General features: G+C 40.4%; 1 protein-coding gene across 5 annotated transcripts; it reads right to left on the minus strand.

The window, feature by feature from the left end:
* Positions 1–37: 37 nt before the first annotated feature.
* Positions 38–15,615, minus strand: Mfe2 (peroxisomal Multifunctional enzyme type 2). 5 transcript variants are annotated; one of them, XM_022844082.2, is made up of 10 exons: positions 15,421–15,615; positions 13,141–13,179; positions 9,989–10,079; positions 7,466–7,639; positions 7,219–7,322; positions 6,077–6,943; positions 5,577–5,735; positions 5,003–5,251; positions 971–2,219; positions 38–805 (listed from the first exon to the last, which is right to left on the minus strand). In XM_022844082.2, the coding sequence occupies exons 3-10, from the start codon at positions 10,074–10,076 to the stop codon at positions 261–263; spliced, it is 3,435 nt and encodes a 1,144-aa protein (XP_022699817.1). In that variant the 5' UTR covers positions 10,077–10,079; positions 13,141–13,179; positions 15,421–15,615; the 3' UTR covers positions 38–260. The 5 variants fall into 5 exon arrangements, with proteins under 5 accessions (XP_022699817.1, XP_022699815.1, XP_022699818.1 ...); XM_022844080.2 differs by having other exon boundaries at positions 13,116–13,179; XM_022844083.2 differs by having other exon boundaries at positions 15,417–15,615.
* Between the last annotated feature and the right edge of the window lie 878 nt (positions 15,616–16,493).

Below are 16,493 nucleotides of genomic sequence, written 5' to 3' on the forward strand. Positions count from 1 at the left end.
GTTTAACTCAACGAAGGATATTCGTATTTACTAGTACCTATGTCATCATAGATTGAGTGAGCATATACTGATTATAGTTGTTTGTCATTTCTTGTATGATGTATAGATCTAGTCGTCCTTTTTATGATAAGCGCGACGTAGATAACATTGTACGTATTCGTCAGGTATTGCCAATGGGAAGAAAAGATAGCTTGATGCACACTATTTGACGGCATTAATCGTTCCCCATTGAGTATAGCGCGTTTTGAATATTGCTTTGTTTAGAGTTTAGCTTTGCTGAAGAACAGAGGCATAAGGCCCTCAAGCGCAGGACGGTCACTAACATTGGCCTCACTGAATCCTGTTTGCGGAGTCAAGGATCCCTCGACCAAGTGGTGGATAGCAAGGTCATCAATGGTAATCTCGCACACTTTGCCAATATTCTTTGGCGCGCCCCGGTACACGGCACCTGGCGGGGTACTCAAATCGATGGTCCATTCGCTTCGAGGTTGGCCAGCCTGACTGACACGGAAATGGAATGATCGGCCTTGTGAAGCTTGCACGAGCTCAGGCAGGTGTGCTAACCTCTGTGTTAGCCGGAAAAATTGGTAGTCGCTCCAGAGTTCGGATGACAACGGCTGTCCGTCGGATAGCAGAGGTGCCATGAGCTTGAGCTCTACCACTCGTCCGCTCTTTACAATCTCCTGCCAGAGCGTATTGAACTTCTGCATAAGCATGATATTTCCGCGAATCTTCAGTCGTCCCTGCATGAACGCCTTCTGTGGGTTTAATTTACCCAGCATCAATTGCACCAAATCCTCATCGTCTAAAAAAGCGAAAAAAATATGCTGAAATAAAACTTGTATTCTCATGGCACGTGTCGAAAGATTGTGTACCAAATTTGTAAGCTCGCTGCTTATTATATTGCAATGCTTTGGTTGTATTTGATAAATTATCTTTTCAGTTATAATAAATGGTTTTCTGTACTTACCAATAGTAATCTGAACCTCTGTGTTAGCTCCTCCTCGGGGTGCTTCATTGTACAGATCTCCTTTTCCAGTCTTTAGGTCCGATGTCCATTCCGAAGCCTTCTTGCCATTTTGTAGAATGACCCAGTGGTACATACACTTTACAAGGCCAGCAATGTGTTCACCCATTGCGGGATCCTGGCGTAAATGATACAGGAAGATGTTGAAAATGAAGTCAGCTTTTACAGTTTTGGGTGCTCCGGACGGCGCAATCAGGCCTGCAGACTTGGAAGCAGATACGGCCACCGGACTTTCCGCATCGAAACTATCCTGATCATCTGCCCAAATTTCAGCCAATTTCTGACTGGCCAAAACGTTACCCTTAATCTTGAGTTTCTGGGTCATAAATGCGCGCTGGGCATCAAGCTTCCCGGAGTGTACTTTATCGAGAATGTCGTCCTCCATAATGAGAATACAGTCAGGCTTCTCTTTAGCCGGACCTTCGTAGCCACATCCTTTGCCGTTTTTCAAGTCAAGAGTGTATTGGTATGCTACTTGGCCTCCCTTGAGAATATCGAACTGGAAGATAGTCTGGATATCGGCCGCCAGCTCAGGACTTCTGCTCACCTTGGTGTTTGTTGTTGAAAATATTTCTTTGCAACGTAGTTCACTGGTGTCACTTGAAGAGGATTCAGCAGCCAGTGATCCGCTCTTTTCTTTCTCTGGCGGCGGTTTTAGGAGAAGACGCAATTTCTGCATCAACATAATGTTACCTCTAACCTTTAACTTTCCCGTCATGAACGCCTTCTGTGGATCGAGTTGGCCGACCGCCATGTTAAACATATCATCGTCGCTAATTGTCACGACGCAGTTAGGCTTTCCATCCTTGCAAGCACCCTCATAAACAGAACCGTCACCATTTTTAAGGTCAAGAGTCCATGTTGCCACAGTCTTGCCATCCTGAGTAATGTTGTACTCGTAGATGGCCTGAATTTTTCCAGTAAGTTCAGGTTGTTCCTCTATACGGAACCGCATGCCCTCAAAGACCATATCGGTTTTTAGTTCAGGTTTGCTAGCCATATTACCGTCGGGCTGGTATGATACTGTCTGCACTGTGTCAGAAACTCTGGGAGTATGAAATTCGATTATACCGCCTCCAATGGCAGTTTTACCACTTTCGACAGCTACAGTTTCGAATAGCACTCGAGATCCGTCCTTCCACATACGAGTCCGCACTGTTTCTCCAGGTATTACCGGTCCGGTGAAACGAACCTGCAATTAGCAAATAGATATACTTTTCAATGCGTTCGGTTGCTGCATCAGTCCGTAAGCTATTCGTCCAGCAAGGCGTGATTTAACTATTAGACTCAGCCCAGTTACTCGCACATAATTCGAGCGCACGCCTAGAAATTTCGGTCCAAGATAATACGATTACGGAAAAAGTTCATCTGGGCAAAAACCAGGCCTTTATTATAAGATATGATCAAATATTTCAACGCATTTTCCAATACAGTGAAATTTTTCACATTGTGACCACCAGAAGAAACGTTACAAATGGAATGAATTCATGTCAGTTTATTAATAGGCGACGTTCAGTAGAGTACTCTGATCACTTTTACTGCCTTGTGTGTTCGACCTACCATCAGCACACTTACCCATTGACTTTACAGTTTACGCTAGCAAACATCACACATAGGCAACGACTTAGATTAAATCTAATAGGTCCATTCCGTAGACAATGTGAGCTTACGCTGGATTCTTTGGTGTTCTCCAGTTATCCTAATGATGTCCAATCGCTCTTCTATCGCTACTTTGGATGCGATCCATTTGAACAACAAGCGATTTCTTACTACTATTAGTTGGTGGCCTGACCGCTATAGTACTAGTAGTACGTGGCGGTCAGCATTTGAAATGGTACTACTAGATAGACTCCATCTAACACATGCCTTCGCCCGAAACTAGCCAGGCTCGCCTTGAAACGTCTTTCCGTCCGAGTCACTGTCTTCCGCAATGTAGGACCAATTTAACTAGGCTTTCGTGGCAGGTACTTATTCTGTGACGTTGGCGCATTAGTGGCTGTGACTTCGGCGCCCTCTTCTTCGCGGGGTCATTCGGGGAGGAGGAGGAGGAGGAGGAAAAAGCCTCGCCGACCGGTTGCCGGTACGTGGCTCTTTCTTTGGCTCAACGCACACACGCGAAGAAACATCTTAGAAGAGACAACGCGACAGAAGTTCTATTTCAAATTTAGCCACGTCTTAGACGTTTTGGTACGAAGAATGGCAAATTATGAAACCAAGTTCCAGGTTCGCCATCCCCCCAGCCCAGTTACGAAATTTATTTGTTTATCTTATTCGATACACGAACACTGAACACAAACTAAATGAGTGTTAATTGCACCTCTTTATCAGTATAGCTTTTACGTAGGCAAATTTAGGAATGGAGGGAACATTTGGCTGTATTACGATGCTTAGGAAGCTTAGTATTGAAACATTTTAACTGAAGAGCTCATTGAATGCTGGGCGTTCAAAACCTGCCAAAAAGCTTTTCGTTTTTAGTCGCCACTGTGTTTATTGCAGTAGAGAGGGATTGTGTGTCTATGTTTGCGTTCGAAACAAGCAGGCTTCCAAAGAGCGGTTAAATCCAAGGTAAGACGTGCCTTCGTTATTCACTAGCAGTTATACTGCATCCGGCTCAGAAGGAAAAGTAGAGAAGAACAAGACGAACCCTTCTACAGGGACAAGCGTACCATTTTGAGAAAGCCAGAAATTTCCACCCTTGGATGCACACATACATATAATGTGCACATGAATGTTTACCTACAAACAAGATAGAAATTACTCGAACGCTTGCTTAAATGCACGGTTGTAAGAAAAATGATAGTACATGTTCCGTCACATTAATATATAGTTTTACGCCGTTAGTTAAGTCAGAATCGTTGCATCCTAACGCTGAAACAAAGACAAGCACTATGCATACGCTCGAGCCAAAATAGCATGATGGGTGTTGTTTATAGATTCTAATGAAGCTCTAATGTAAACAGTATTAAAATTCGTCGTGGTAAGGGCCAGCCATTGAGTATCACGGTATGATGATTCTAGAACAACTACTTACACTGGTGAGCGAAGGATACTGAAAAAAAAGCCAACCATAGATCTAATTCTACGTTACCTTATTGTTAAACAAACTGAAAATTCAATTTTAACCGCACTACTGTATACGCAAACGATTACGTGGAGCTCCGTAATATAATAGTTTCTGGCATCTATTTTCCTTTGCAATGAGTGACATATTCATTCAGAAGTTCTATAAATTATATAGTACTTCGCCTTTGTAAACGCACCCTTTTGTTACAACTTATGTTCATAAGAAAGACGTTGGCTATTTGCTTAGTATTAAATAATGGAAAACGCATTTCTAGTGGGTAAAATCGAGTACATTTAATGTCTTTATAAAAAAAGAAGCTGATTCAACGACAGACTATAAGTTAGCGCGGTTGATATATAAATATTTCCACGGTTTCAGCGGTGCTGCTCAATGATACGGATAAGAAGCAGGAAAAAAGATCTACGCCACCCTTCAGTTGGAAGAGTTAAATTTGACTTGGTTTTAAAGATCAACTTCTATTTTTGTTTTTACTTACTGGTTCAGATATTTAATATACGTGTCAAAACTAGCAGATAGGGTAACAGATATCCTTAAGATAAGCTCATCCAATAAAAACATTAATTAAGCTAACTAAATTAGTTGTCTCAATTAAACAAAAAACTCGAGTAACAATTTGCTCCGTGGTAGGCATAATCCTGAAACTGAAAGTACTGAGTAACTGGAGTATTATTCTACTATGATAACGTTTTGCTAAATTGTGTCTTACGCTGTACGCAGATGTAGCCTCACGACGAATGTCTGAATTCATTGAATTTAAATATGCCCGAGCAAAACGTTTCTTGTCATTAACGTATATATATATATAGTCAGTGTGTGTTCTTGCTTAAGGATCGACCACTGTATTCCTTATAGTCCGGAGTAGGTCAGCTTCATCAAAATGGGTATCTTACCTTAAGTGATTTAAACGCATTCATGTTGTTGTTGGCGAAAGCTTGCATTACGTGACGGGTCGAATAACCCAAAGAGCAAAGACCGTGCATGATAGGTTGTTGCCACCCGCCCATTGCAGCAAACATCGGATCAATGTGTAACGGGTTCTTATCGCCGCAAAGCCGGTACAGGGCTGCCTGGTCGATGCTGGTACGATCTTCCAAGACAGCGTCAGGTTCGCGGGCCGGCATTTGTGCTGTGGGAATCACCTGAAGTGAGAGTGTAAGAATATTGCCGATTTATATTATGATGTTTCGCCTTTCCTAAAAATTGAATTCATATTTTAATCGCTATTGCGGTATGCGTATTTTGTCATGTTTATTGATACTGACTTCATTTAAGAACGAAATAATAAACAAAGCCTTTTGTGAGATGCCTACATCTTCCTTTTCTCACTACGTGGTCCTACTAGACAACACTAGATATAACATCTCAAACATGTATATTAGTTGACTACTCAGAATTGTGTTGGTGTATAAATATAGTTTGTTGCACTTCATATTGCATCAACAGCTTAAAAGCTAGTAAATATACCTTTTTAGATGAGCGAGGTCCACCGAAGTTTCCAGCTCCAACGAAGAACACAACCCATTGAGAACGGGCCAGGAGCTCTCCGGAAGTGGCGTCTTTCATATCAGCATCAATAACTACCACTGCCCCCGAGCCCTTATCAAGAACATCTACGATGCGCACCTACATTTTTATTATTTGTTATTTGTTAAGCGCATTAAGAACAACAATGGTATCATCGATGATATTGTTGTCCTAATCAATATATATTTATCTATACGTTCGCCGGTAATTGGGGAAGTCTCTCGCTGTGAAAACGAAAGTCGCTGGCTCTAGCCTCGCAATGAATCCTTCGTATACTCATCACAAGCTTCAAGTTCATGCGTTTGTTGATATTAAGTCAAGAAATACACTTAATATATATATCTGCAGTGGTATGAACAAGCTAAAGTTACTGCATTGGGATTGACGGACAAATCAATCAAAGAACACTCGAAAAGCTTTGTTTGCCTTCATTAACTTACGTCAGTCTTTATAGCAGCAGAGGTTGGAAGCGGCTTTAGCAGCTCGAGATATTGCTCGCCGTGAAGCATGCGGGAAGGGTCACCTTTCACCCTGGCAATGGCTACATGTAGCTCCTCTGAGTTGTACACAGCGCTCATGGGCGGAATCACGCCAAACGATGGGAGTACACTAAAGTCCTCCGCATTCTCATAGAGAAATCGCAAGCAATTGGGCTGTTTTGTTGATACTCCAACAGCCAAATGGTAGAGGATGACCGAATCAATATTGTACTGAAACAGTGACGGGTCGTCAGCCGACGCTTGGCTACGGGGTGCGGGTAGTACGGCATTTGAAGTAGAATTCTCACCAGAGAGAGCTTGTACAACAGAAATCGTTTGCTCCTGAATATTGCCAAGAGGTCGGGCTCCCGTTAAATCCGTAACGGTATTCCAGTTGTCCCGCAAGCTTTCAGGCGTCAACTTCTCATTAGTGAAAGCCTTTCCAACTGAGCGGAAGAACTGGTACTTAGCCACAAAACCGCCAGCTGCCTCGAAGCATCCACCTGTGTCTGAACAGTCTTCATGACAAAGCCAGACTGCAACCGGGGCAACAAAATGAGGCTTGAGCTTGTCGAATATCTCAGATGGCATGATGTCCTCGGTGAGACGAGATGCAGCTATAGGTACTATCGTATTTACGGCAATGTTGTACTTGCGACCTTCGATGGCCAAGGTGTTAGACAGACCCAGCAAGGCTAATTTTGCCGACGCGTAATTGGCCTGACCGAAATTTCCAAAGATACCAGCTGCCGATGCAGTCATTATGATCTTACCATAATTCTGGTTGCGCATGTATGGCCAAGCAGCTTTTGTCACCGAATACGAGCCCTATAAAAAGGAAAAATAGTAAACTGTTCATTAAATCTCTGAAATTGTTTATACGGAAACAGACTCTCGGGAAGTAGGTATTTTATAACCAAAACTTTTTGAAAGGCGTACTTCGACGGTTAAGGAATTAAAGATAATACTGTCCATCCATACTGAAACGCAGTATCATTTTAGAGAATAGCCTTACAGCGCCATTGTGCTTATAATGATAATTGATAACACTTAAATATAATAGCATAATTGGGAATTGTCTTTTACCAATAAATTACCCTCACCTTAAGGTGGACACGATGGATGATATCGAATTCAGCTTCGGTCATATTGACGAAAGCTTTATCCCGAAGAATTCCGGCGTTGTTGATCAAAATATCAACGCGGCCTGTGGGCAAATGATATACAGTTATTAGCTGAATGTTTTTGTCATGGTACTGAAAAAATGAACAGACAATATATATCAAATGCTTTAAGATATTAGGAAAATCTAATGACACGCATGTGTGATTGTTCTCTATCTAAGCGTACCATAGTTACTAATAGCAGTGGCAATAACTGTTTGTCCGTTCTCGACGCTGTCATAATTTGCTACGGCTTCTCCGCCAGCCTTTTTAATTTCGTTAACGACGACATCTGCTGGTCGAGAAGAAGAGCCCTGCCCATCGCGACCGCCTCCAAGGTCATTTACAACAACCTTACAACCTATAATGTTAAATTGGAGGGATTAATAAGCAACTAGAGCGTGTTTTCTGAATATATGGGTGCCATATACTGTAATAATACCATAATAAAGCAATGCAAAACCACATCACAGGATGATGGAATGGATGTCTTATGGAATACCTACTGGCAATACCGGAGGTTAGTGGCGAGCTTTGGAGATCGTACGCCAATTATCAAAGAAATTTTGTTGACTGATGCGTTCAACAGTAGTTTTTGCTTGAAATTTTCACCGCTATGGCTATTTGTTTGAGTCCCGCCAAAGAAGCGCTTTAACCTGTCGTCATCTAACTACATTTGTGGCCTCAAAGAGGTGGCGGATTAAGTAAGGCAATACCTTTCACAACAGTCTTGGTTTGGACCACGTCTGCCCCTAGGCGATAGTCAAAGACAGGATTTCAATAGCCAAGATGCAATACAGCGCGATAGCCTAAGATTAACTGGGCGTCTGCTGAACGCGTTGCTTTTGTCGTTAGACTTCGAACTTGAAATGGATTGAAGATGAATGTCTAGAATAGGTTAGGAACTGTTTCGTCTTCAAAAAGATGTCAACAAACCGGGGTTTATGGATAGCACGTTTGTATTTTTTCGTACTAGTTTTTGTAAATAGCGTTTGACATTAATTGGTGAGATAACAGCGTCGTCACATATATGCAATTCGTTTGGAATATCGGTAAACGGTGTTGTTATGATTCCGATGATACTAATTGGTTTAGCCGATGGACACCCGGCAACAAAAACAGCAAAAAACAAAAGGTATGCGCTTTTCAGCATTATCGGTGGCCGATGTTCGATCTAATCTTCTAATATAGTTAATATATTTAGCTGTAAAGCGCCGCTGAATCTATACGTAAGTTGCAGATAACTCTCCGCTTTGAACGATGCGGTTTTCTCAATGATCCTCCTCCTGGCAAGCATTAGCTGCAGTTCCTTATTATGTTTTGTTCTCAGCTGCTGGATAATATGTTTAATGTAAACGTCAACCATTGTATTACTACTACAGGTTGAAATTGAAGGAAAAATTGAAGAAAAAAAACACTCTTGCAGAAATATGACAGACTAAACAAGATATTTGTACACCGTGTTACATTACGACAAGTTGAGGAAAACCGATTTCAATCATTACTTAGAAGGTTATAAATCATACTAACTTCTTAAATCCTCTCTTTAGGTTCAGAAATGGCAATGATAAATGTTGAGGGTCGAAGCTGCATGAAATCGTCAACATGACTAATGTATGGCCTGTAGGCACCCAGAGATGACAGATTGCCACATTGCCTATAGATTCTTCATTCACAAAAAAAACATCGAATAAACTGTCATTTCTCGCTGGATCGGGAACTAAATGCTATAGTCACTTCTTACTGTGAACAGTTAAGAGCATGTCCTCTTTAGACAAGTTATCGTTGTTTGGATCATTATTGCTGTTTCAAAAAGGACAGCTCCAGTGGTTTCAGTTCATGCCACATTCAGGCCTTAGACCTCTAAAAGGACGACTCCGTTATCAACTTGCCTAGGCAATCCTTATCATCCTGTACTTTAAACCGTGTGCTAAGTTCGCTAAGCTGAAGTGAGGACAGATTAATCTCGTGCGGTTTCCGTGTAGTACCAAGTCGACTAAGAAGTTAGCATGCACTGATACCGAATGGTTGACCGCATGCGGCCGGCCTTCTTATTGATAAAGCTCGTCCACGAATTTTGCGATTACAAACCAAACAAAAACGTCCAGTTTACCGCTATTTGGTAACTTAGCAGACAATATGCTATGGTTTGACCAGGCCTCGGTAATGGATGCCACTTCAGTTTTCTCAGCAGTCATCAACGCAGTGAAGCCACTGATGGCATTAAATTTTACTCATAGGACTTCGTTTAATTAATTAATTCTTTCGTTGCTGGGTGTCGATATGTTGTTCACAGCGAAGTCATTCTCCGTTTCATCTGATTTCATTTGTAATCAGCCAGATTTTCGAATGAGATTCAAGTATCTCATTTTCTCGAAATCAATCTGAGAAATCCTTTACGGTTGCACCAGCATTTCGAACTTCATCGTCGAATATTCGGTCCGTATCGTTCTCAGGTGTTTTTACATAGAGAGAAGTATAATATGCATAACGCTTTCAAGTTTTACCGATTGCAGTGGGCTATATACTAAATAAGCGAAGGCGCCGATGCGGATTCATGGGCTTGAGAGCGGGATCTTCTCCTGGCGTGAATTCCTCCTAGAATCCCTGATACTTTGTACAAATTAGATTTTCTTAATTTATCTTTTTTCTGTATCGCTTTAATTCTGATTTTTTCACGGCTCTGTTTCGAAGCAGAGTTTGAACGTACCTCGAGAAGCAAGCAGAAGCGCGTACTCACGACCGAGACCGTTTCCGGCACCCGTCACCACGGCGACACGCCCGTCGAAACGTAGCATCTTCTATAAAATAGGAAAAGTGTTTGATTTAGTACGCCTCTTATCGTATCATTGCATCTGGCCTAAAATAAAATATGTTCATCGTCCGAAAATACTTAGAACTTAGCTGGAAAGAAAGTTCTCGCGCTTTTCAAATAATTTTCCTTTGTCATGTTCTTTTACTCGTTGTTTTCTTCTGATATATTGTTCGTAACCGCTCTTTAGGTAGTAAAAAGGCCATGTTCGGCATTTTCTGCTCGATGCATTTTATTAAAACTAAAACATTGTTGAAACACCCCGAGATATTCGCGTTGTACAGAATGACGACGCTATAGGTAAAATGACTGCTCAAGAGGGGTTTAAAAACCTTACGGATGCTTCCTCCGGCCGACGATCCGAGTTTGATGACGACCATTTGAAGATACCTTTGAGGGAAGGCGACTGACAGACAACTCAGGAATTGGTTGGAAAGATGGGCCGCAGTGACACAACCGTCGTTAAGCACCTTAAGTCCTTTGGGTTTACACATTAACTAGAATCTCGGGGACCTTATGAATTTCCTGAATCCCGCTTACCGCTGTGTCTTCGCATCTCGTCCACTATCAATCGTGAAGCGATTTTAACAATCGATTTTCGCATAAAATTGGAGAGAAGGCAAAGTACAATCAAATCAATTTGAATCAATTGTGTCAAGGGAACCCTACTCTTCAAGACAAGAGACCGAGCAAACAAGATCAGGTAATTCTGCTCCATGATAACGCAAGGCAACACACAGCAAATATCGTTAAAGCTGCTTTCCTGGCCCTCGAATGGAACGTTTTGCTGCACTTTACATGCTCTCAGGACTTCAGAACCGATAGATTTTCACATTTTCTATTTCCCAAGGGGTTCCTTACTTTACTTTCGGCAAGGATTAATAACGTTATTGGAAAACTCTTTTCGAGACGGACATCGGTACTTTCTGGCGAAACAGCATACCTCATTCGGTGAATAGATAGGAGAAAGTAGTGATGAATGGCAAGAGATACACAACATTGTATCTTATTGCTACGGGAATAAGAAAAAATTTGTGATGTTTTCTACTCAGTAAACGGAGCGCCGAAGCTTTCTTTCCAACCTAATAAGATACACTGGCAAAAAATCAATGAAGTTCCGCGCGCGTTTCCCTAAACATTCAATAATTTTATACAATAATCATTCCGCTTGCACAGTTCTATTTCGCGCGATCTGACAAAAGTAAAAAGCAAACGCTATAGTTTCTTTTTAGGCAATCAAATCGCTTGGAATTAGCTCGCCATCTAGGAATTGATATTTCAGAAGAAAAACGACGCTCAGAGTAAGTTTTTGAATAATTATTGATATTTTTATATTCGAAGGAGAACAGTAGGAGCTAGATTACCTTTATAGTATTGTACATTACATTGGATGCAACGATTTCTAATATTACATTGTAGTATGGATTTATCAATATGTTGTAGAAGCATTGAGATGAGACAAACAGAACCATACGGGCGACCTTGCACAGAATAGGTATATAATCTAAAATCCAAACCTTACACAAAGCAAGTGCCTCGAACGTTTTCAAAGGGCAAAACCGTATACTGTATCTTTGGTAGTATGGCAAGTCTTTCTGTGTTGAAAAGCGATCGCATCATTAGAATCAAAGTAAACAAGCTATCCTATCCATGTGTGCACATGTTAGAGACCCGTCAGTTTGGCGGCTATAAACGATAAATGTCCAAAGCAAACGTCTAAAACGTCGCATAAAATTCAGATCGATTCTAAGCCACAGAATGGTAACTGGCGTATAGCGGTTCTTTCATTTTTAAGATTCTTCCGCGTTTTTTAACCATTTGCAGTTAAAATATACGCGAACTGGCGCATTCCGATGACCGCTTTAACATATGGCTACAGTTACCTAAGCACGACAAATCGTTCTAAAACAGTTACCAAACACTCTAAACAAATTAGGACACGACATATATGTTTAATCAAGCACAATATTCAATTCATATTAGGGCTGGCAGTATGCAATAAGCAGTAAAGACGTCGAACGCAACTGAACCCGCTTCACATACATAACTTGGTGCTGGTCTGGGAACGTAAATGACGAGAATTTTTAAATTGCAAGCACTGAATAACCTTTAAGCTCTCAATGATTGAAGGTTACCCTTTCCATTCCGCCTCACGTTTGTGGGAAGGGGGGAGGAGACAGGACAGTGACAAAGCAAAATGTCGCCGTCGAATTGACACAAGGACGCTTTTTGGCACAGGTCCACAATGCAACAACATCTACGCCTTAGAAATTGCGCTCGACGGGCATCGTCTAATTCACGAGACACAAGAATCATGCCAAAGATTCAAGATTCTGTTGATATGTGCGGTACCATTATCTAATATTGCCGTTAGCCAGTTGTAGATAGTAACGAGGATTAACGGGGGGGTTTGCTTTTATCCAGAGCGAGAAATGGCAATGTTTGTTCCATGAGAATTATCAGGTCGCAAGCTTTGAATGTGATTATGGCCGGGTATCCCACATGTGATATTGAATGTGGATCGTTTTCTAATTCACGTCAAGAAAGGTCTAAAACTTGAAACAGCTGTTTCCAACACAGTTAATAAAAGCCAACTGAAAACTTATACAACAAAGCAGAGGCGTCCTAGATACATAAGTCATTGCTACAAGGATGAAATTAATTTCACACCGAGATGCATGTTCTATACCAACGGCAGGGTCAATCTTCGATTTGCTCCAGAATGTGGCCAGAGGAGTAATCTTCAATAAACACAAATAGGAGGCTAATAGCGGCGTGTCATTATACAGTATCCATTATGGTTTTGAGCTACAGTTCAAACGTTATTTTCAACTCTATTTAAAGTTAAAATTTATTAAAGTAAAATCTGTACTGCTGTGTAAGGAAAATACCAGAAATTGCTCTTTAGTGTCTAGAAGGTTCAACTTTAATTAAAAATGGACTCTACTCCTCTAAATAACCATCCGTGATACATAAAATATTGATACAATCAGAAACAGATGTATGTTTTTCAATTCTTTCTTACTGATCCAATTTGGCATACACAATACCCTGTGAGCAGTAGTACCGTGCGAAGGATTCGGCAAATCCTGAAAAGAAAAAATTAATCACTATGTTGGTTAATTTTTTTCTTTTTAAAAAAATGTGTTTTTTTACAAGGGTACGGCAAAAGAAAAATGCATGTGCCGCAGAGCCTCAGATGTGCCTCTTATTGGCCAGGTGGTTAAATTTTCATTTAAATAAGTAATTTTTAATTGTTTACATTTTCTTTTCCCTCAAATATATAGCTATATTTTTTTTTGTTTAGCTATATTTTCTAAGCAAGTTTTGTCCTAGGATGGTTCGGGTTTTGTCACAGAAAAATAATTGATGTGTCATTATTGATAACCAAACTAGTCAAGTAAAAGGGACAAACATTTTTGTTTGTGAGACAGTTCGCTTAAAAACTGTAAACCGATTAAGCTTGCTTTTCTCCTCGTAGCAATTTCCAGTTTCTTTGTTTAATCCAATAACTTGTTAAAACCTAAGTCTGAATGAGGTAACGCGTTAGCATAATCTGCACCATGGTGGCTCGCGTTAATATTCTTCACCGATAATTCTTAGAAATTTATTATGAATTCTTCGTTCGCTTGGCAGGAATGAAACCCAACGTTATGCTGAATTTTTGGTCGATCCCTACGGGCAAAACAGTATAGCAAAATTTGACGAACACGGCTCCGAATCGCTCTCTTCTCGTTTGCACATGCTAGAAAACCCATTTAAATTACTATTCTTATTATTATCGATTGAGTTAGTTAGCTTGGCGCTTACCAACTGAAAATACGTGGCTCGCTAAAGGAAAAAATAGTTCATTCTATTCAGCCGAAAAAAAATTCTGCAAAATTCAAGCGAATAGTGACGAGGTGGTAGAAGGTCCAAGAGCTATCTTAAGATACCTTCTGAACACCTTAAACGTTCGATTTAAGCTGTCAAGCACAGGTAACTGGCAGTTAAAATTCACACTCTTATTGTAATTGAAAATCAATAAATCTGGGGTAAAAGATAATAAAAATTGTCGTTGTAAATAAAAAGTAAAATGTTGAGCAAGTAGAAAAGGATCACTATTATTGGTGTCGAACCCTTACGTTTTTCTAAGAAAGCCTGTGATATACTCATTGGACGCTGTTTAACTCAACGAAGGATATTCGTATTTACTAGTACCTATGTAAGGCTATGACAGAAAAAGAAAACTATCTTCGACCGGACTAATTTCTAAAAAGTAAAAGTTAATTCGACCACGTAACGAAAAAAATAAAACATCTTTAAAGAACTCTACGCTGTAGCTTTTCACTCGTTATACCTTGGGCCCTGCCTCCAACTGTTTACTTTAAGCGATGATTGGTTTAGGCACTTCCTTTGTGAATCGCCAGTTTACAATGTCAGTGTTCAACGTAGCGAACATCAACTCAACAGGTCTGTCAGTATCCTTTATTTGCAAGTTTGTCGCGAGTAGTCCGTCTTATTAGTGCCGACTATGCCAACCAGGTAAACCTAAACGAATGAATCCCCCTCTTTACTTTGGCTACTTTTCGTTCGAGTGTGCCGAGGAACCTAGACTTAGTCAATGGCGATATTCGATGTCTGCTTGAATGTATGCATGTGTGAACCTGTGCGAGTTGCGGCCGATGAACTGTAAATACACAATTATATGTCCAGCGTGATTCCGCCTCCTTTCGCACCGTCGCTATAATTCTATACCAACCTCGAGCCGGCACGTAGCCTAAAACAGGTGGGGTAATGAAGTAATTAAGAAATAAATCATCTACTAAAAGCAACAAGCGTCACAATACACTATTATGGACTTAGACATCAACATATGAAGTACGCAAACAATGATTAGCAAGCAACGTATATCACGCCGGTACACAACCGATAAATAAGTTGCCTTGATTAGGATGTTACCAACAGCAAAACTAGCAAAGGTTAGGAACCCTTCGGTGGCCCTCAGCGCCCCATAGTATGGTACGCAGTAAAACGACTAAGCAAACCCCTCGGGCTATTTAGCATTTTGATGTAAGCCCTGTAAATCGAATTTCTGCATATAGCCATATTTCAAACCCTTTAACAAATTCTACTCAAATTCTACAAGCACGAGTATTTAATTGAAAAAAACAAGATTTGATTACTTGCTTAGCCTATCTAGTTGTCTGAGCTGTCCTAAAGCTAACAGAGCTCGGTGATTTAAGTGACAACGTTTTATTTTCGAGATAAGCACGACGAAAATTATAATTCTGGTTAGGAAAATAAATGGGATGTTTAAATCGAACAAATGTTAAGCATAACTTACCTACCTCCCAACTAGTCTCTACTTTTACTTTCACTTCGGTAAGTTTTCCGTCTTCGTTGTCTTGCCGTGTCGTCCGCAATCACGAATATTCCTCACTCGTCAACACAGCGACATCGACAGAAGGGTCTTCGTTCTTGGTATCGCTGTTTGTTGCCCGTGGCTGGAGGTAGAAAAGTGGCCGTGCCCCGCCGTCCCTCTTTCTGACTTGTGTCGTCACCTGTCAAAGATAAAGCTTTCTAAAGCTTCCACCGATGGCGCCACCCGTTACGCGAAATTAAATTTTATTAGACTGTAAATGAAAAAGACCCGTCGCATTCTAGTTTTTATTGTGTGTTTGTACCGATAGTAGTAGTAAGTAACAAAAGCTACCTACTTAAGTTGCGATTATCATACCTCATAATTGTCGGCGTGTTCTCTACTAGTGGTAATTACATGGATTTTGGTATATTGGTAAATATATGGATTATATCCATTTTTATTTTTATGCTTGTTTACAAATGTGCCATTTTATAGGTAACTAACTGTTCTGAAAAAATCTCTTACTTCAACAGAACCCATGCACGAGGGTTCTTTTTGAATCATTTAATGAACAGTAAAAGTGAACTCACTTTAACTTTTGCAATTTTTACTTGTGTTGTTTAGATTATGGCATAGTTTGATGCTGTTGCTGTTACTTGGAGTCTGCGTTTAGTTGTTGCTTTCCTAATATGTTATCCATTATAGGCTATCAACCTGTATTTGTAATTTACGAATAAAATTAAATCCCGAAAACATACGTAGACTAAAATGGCACAACATGCCACATTGCTAGCAGGCACTGAGACAATTATCAGTAAAACAGTGTATTCAATTTGTTTACCTGCTGCTATTCTTCTTATTCATCAATTATTTGCTATGGTCTATAAATGCTTTCTGATAAAATTACTCTATACTACAAGGATATCCAGGCGCCATTTTTTCACTTAATTTAAATCGAAGGAACAGATGATGTATGTTGTCAAATTCAATTTGTGTTTAGGAACCGTATTTCCTGTCTTTTCACATCTAGTGTTGTCTCTATGTCGGTACTCTGTCTAT

The sequence above is a fragment of the Varroa jacobsoni genome, unplaced genomic scaffold (genome assembly GCF_002532875.2).
Source record: "Varroa jacobsoni isolate VJ856 unplaced genomic scaffold, vjacob_1.0 scaffold_1095, whole genome shotgun sequence".
Taxonomy (NCBI): Eukaryota; Metazoa; Arthropoda; class Arachnida; order Mesostigmata; family Varroidae; genus Varroa; species Varroa jacobsoni.